The sequence below is a fragment of the Eucalyptus grandis genome, chromosome 6 (genome assembly GCF_016545825.1).
Source record: "Eucalyptus grandis isolate ANBG69807.140 chromosome 6, ASM1654582v1, whole genome shotgun sequence".
In the NCBI taxonomy this organism is placed as follows: domain Eukaryota; kingdom Viridiplantae; phylum Streptophyta; class Magnoliopsida; order Myrtales; family Myrtaceae; genus Eucalyptus; species Eucalyptus grandis.
The window spans coordinates 19,727,879-19,731,780 of NC_052617.1; the positions used below are offsets into that span (position 1 = coordinate 19,727,879).

General features: G+C 36.0%; 1 protein-coding gene across 1 annotated transcript; it reads right to left on the reverse strand.

Annotated features, from left to right (window-relative positions):
- Positions 1 to 386: 386 nt before the first annotated feature.
- LOC120294358 (disease resistance protein RUN1-like) lies at positions 387 to 2,875 on the reverse strand. The gene is made up of 4 exons (XM_039314413.1): positions 2,364 to 2,875; positions 1,563 to 1,709; positions 808 to 1,466; positions 387 to 454 (listed from the first exon to the last, which is right to left on the reverse strand). Exons 1-4 carry the CDS (start codon positions 2,873 to 2,875, stop codon positions 387 to 389), a joined length of 1,386 nt encoding a protein of 461 aa, XP_039170347.1.
- Between the last annotated feature and the right edge of the window lie 1,027 nt (positions 2,876 to 3,902).

Consider the following 3,902-nt stretch of genomic DNA (forward strand, 5'->3'; position numbering starts at 1 on the left):
GCCCCCTACAAAAGCCAGTGAAACATCATGACAAATAAGAAATAAATATGGATTTAGGCTATCAATGAGAAAATTAGATCATAAATCCATCTGATTTTGTCCTTCATTGAATGAGAAACTTAGACTAAGAGAGAAACCGGCATACCTTGATTAGGCTGTTGAACACAACTTCTGTGATATCAATCCCAGAAAGATTCACCACAACCAAATTTTCTAGATGCAACGAATTAGTTGCCTCAAACCATTGACGATCGGTGGCTGCAGGTCCAGGAGGAATAGCATAACTGTAATCCAAACTGATCCATTTTAGCTTGGAAAGATAGCCCGTAAAGTCACCTTGGCAAATTACCTCACACAATGAAAGAAACCGTATACGCGGGAACCGCTTAATTTGCTCCGAAGTGACCAACATATCCCTCGATTTCAAACGGAGTGCTTGTACGCTTCCCTTGATCTGCCAATGACATTAAGGAGCAGAAGGAGGAATTTGTCAATATCCCAATATTTTATTTCGTAAAAGAGAAGAAAAAACGAAACAGAAGAGTAGCTCTTAAATCAAAGACGGGAATCATCAATTAAGCAGAGGGTATAAGCAATTTTCTATTCAAATTTAACCATACTTTACCTCTGTTGATCTCAATTCATCAATGATGTCGTCTTCATCCCACAATCTGGCACAATCTTCTTTGGCAATTTTCCTTCCAAGATCTCTAAATTGATCATGCATCCAAAGGCTATTATTGTCTAATACCTTTATCATGCATCTGTCAATAAGGACCTCGATGGCATCCTCTGGGTAAAACTCACAATCTTTCCACATGTACATTGGATTACTCTTATTCTCACCAACTAAAAAACATGCAATATCAAGGAATATCTCTTTTTCATTAGTCTCTAAGGATTCATAGCTAATCTTTAGCTTTGCTGAGACATCATTATGAAGTGTTTTCTTTAGCTTCCGTAGCCACTCTTCCCATGTTTTTCTCTTTTTCTGAAAAAGCGATGAACCTATTGCTTGAAGAGCTAATGGTAGTCCATCTGCAGTAGAGACAATCCTTCTTGAAAGAGTGTAGTAATCATTTGGAGGAGAGTCCTCATTGAAGGCATGCCTACTAAAAAGTTTAAGCGCATCTTCCTCACTCAACCGCACCATTTCATATTCCTTGAATTTATACTTAGATCTCCTATTATTCAGAACACTCTTGTCCCTTGTAGTAATAATTATTCTAGTACCTGGATACAAAGATTCCCTTCCAATTAGTTTTTGGATCTGGTCGGCCTCAGCAACATCATCCAATACGATTAGCACCTTCTTGTTGCAAATTATTTCTGTAATCATATTGATCCCATTATCAATGTTATCAACTACATGATCCCCCATAGAACGAGAGATATTGGACAATAATTTTGCTTGCAACTTGTGTAAACCCTCGGCTTGTGCCCTTTCCCTCACGTCATCAAGAAAGCTGCAGTTTTTGCCAAATCAAGGACATTGTTTGTTGAAGATAATTTTGGCGAGTGTTGTTTTGCCGATGCCGCCCATTCCATAGATTCCAATAAACCGCACACCACCGAAGTTTGTGTCTAATAAATAGTTTATGGCTGCTATTTGATTGTCCGTTCCAACTAAATCTCCAGTCACTTGTCTTTGTCTTGTCTTGAGATAGATCACAACCTCATCAACGACTGACTTGATAAGATCCCCATGGCTGCCACAAGTTGAACAGTTTCGAACAGTTTCAACTGAGAAAATGTGACAAATTTGCATATCGACCAGCTATCTACTAAGCAACTAGGTGGGAACACAATCAAGATTAGGATATATAAATATTCAACGTTACCCCCCAAAACTTTTGGAACATGATGAATTACACAAGTTTAAGTTAAAGGAATAGAGGAAGAGAAATACTTGATCTTTATATCAAGTAGAAGAATATAAACAATTCTGGAAATAAAGGGTAGAAGAATCAAAATATAAATGTCTGATGAAATACTGTAATAGTAGATTTACTTATTTCTTTGGACATGGAAAAGAATTTTGTAAAGGCAACAGTTACTTAATCAAGTTCTCTTGCATACAATAGGAATTTTAATACATACACGGATCAAATTAGTATAAAAAAGATGAAGCAAAGCCAAATTTTTTATACAATGGAAAATAGGTGAAAAATGAAATTATAATAACCCTATTAAGTCTACAAAATTTGGAAATCTCGTGATTTAAAAAAATAAAATTAAAGGAAGTATTTGAAACTTTCTATTTATAATAAGGAAATCAGAGTTAGAATATAATTAATGCATTTTTATAAGAACTATGGCCTGATTTTATAAAATAATTTTCACAATCATGGTTGGAATATCACCCTGCAATTTTTTTCAGCTCCCATCCCTTGATGGCATCAACTTCTTTGAGAGCCGACTGCCACGTCTTTATATCCTCGGAGCTGAACTTCTTCTGATCCTCCATCTTTTGCTCCAGATTTGATATGGCCTTGCTGTACAATGCGGTTTTTAACTTCACATCATCAGGTTCCACATCGTAGAAGATGGGTAATATGACCTTCTTCTTCCCATCTTCTTTAGAGTTGGAGGTGTTCTCCACAATCTTTGCAAGCTCACGGAGGCACCAGTGACTCGAAGCATAGTTTTTAGAGAAGATGGGTATATAAAGTTTAGAGTCATCGATTGCTTGCAAAAGGTTGCCACTAATTGTTTCCCCCGCTCGAAGTTCCTTGTCATCGATGAAAACACGAATCTCAGCATCTACCAAGGCATGATAGAGGCTGCTGGTGAATCCACGACGAGTATTGACGCCTCTAAAATTCAAGAAAACTTGATACTCACTTCCTAATGTATTGCTGGTGCTCGTTCCCATCCCTGAGTTTGCCATAGGAGCTTACCATCTAGCCCATTCTATCGGGCATAGGCAATTTTGCACAAAGCTGAAGATGTTTTGTGGTTCTGAAAGACAAGTCGGGGACTTTAATGTTAGTCACAGCGAGACTGTCGAGACTTCCAGGGGGGCGTTTACATATTATGTGTGGATGTTTATTCTACCAATGCCTTTAGGAAATTCAATCGTGAGATCGTTGTTGAAAAAATATTACCTTTCACATATTTGAATCTATTCCCATTTGCCATAAAAAACGCATACAGGCAATTTCGCAGCAGGCGCAGCTCCGAATTCGTAGTCAATAAAGTTTTTTTTTTTAGTAAAAGGTAAGAATAAGTAGTCAATAAAGTTGATGGCTTTAGAAAAAATAAAGTGGAGGACAATAATGGAGGTGCATCTTTTCACATGTCCAATTTATTTCAAGTTTCTTCTTAGTGCTTTTCACTTTGTGCTTTCTAACTTTTGGATTAGAAATTTTTTTATTCTCAAACAATTAAACCATTTATGTTTATTCTATAGCTATTTCTATAGTTGGACATATATAAAATCCCAATCCAATAATGTAAATTCACAATTTGTCTATATAAGCACAAAATAACAGAATATTTTTAAAGAATCATCTTTCATTATGACACACGGGACTATGGATAAGTACAAATATCTCTTTCAAGCTACAAAGATTGGATTTATTGCATTCTCTACAAAAAAAAAAAAAAATGCTCCACCTAAGCATATACTTACTACTCACCATTAAAAATAAATGATTGTGCAAATCTTTTACAACACTTATTGACAATTGTTAGAAGGTTAGCAAGGTACGGTTGGAACGTTACAGACATGAAACCAAACCAAACCAAATAAATTATATAAATAATAGAATATGTCTCGAGTTTAAAATTGTTAAATAAAAATCAATCGAATAAGAATTATGAATGCTCCATCACTGTTCAAGAATGGTGAGAGGAAATGCAATGATGCCTGTTAATGCCCATGATGCCATCCCAATGGT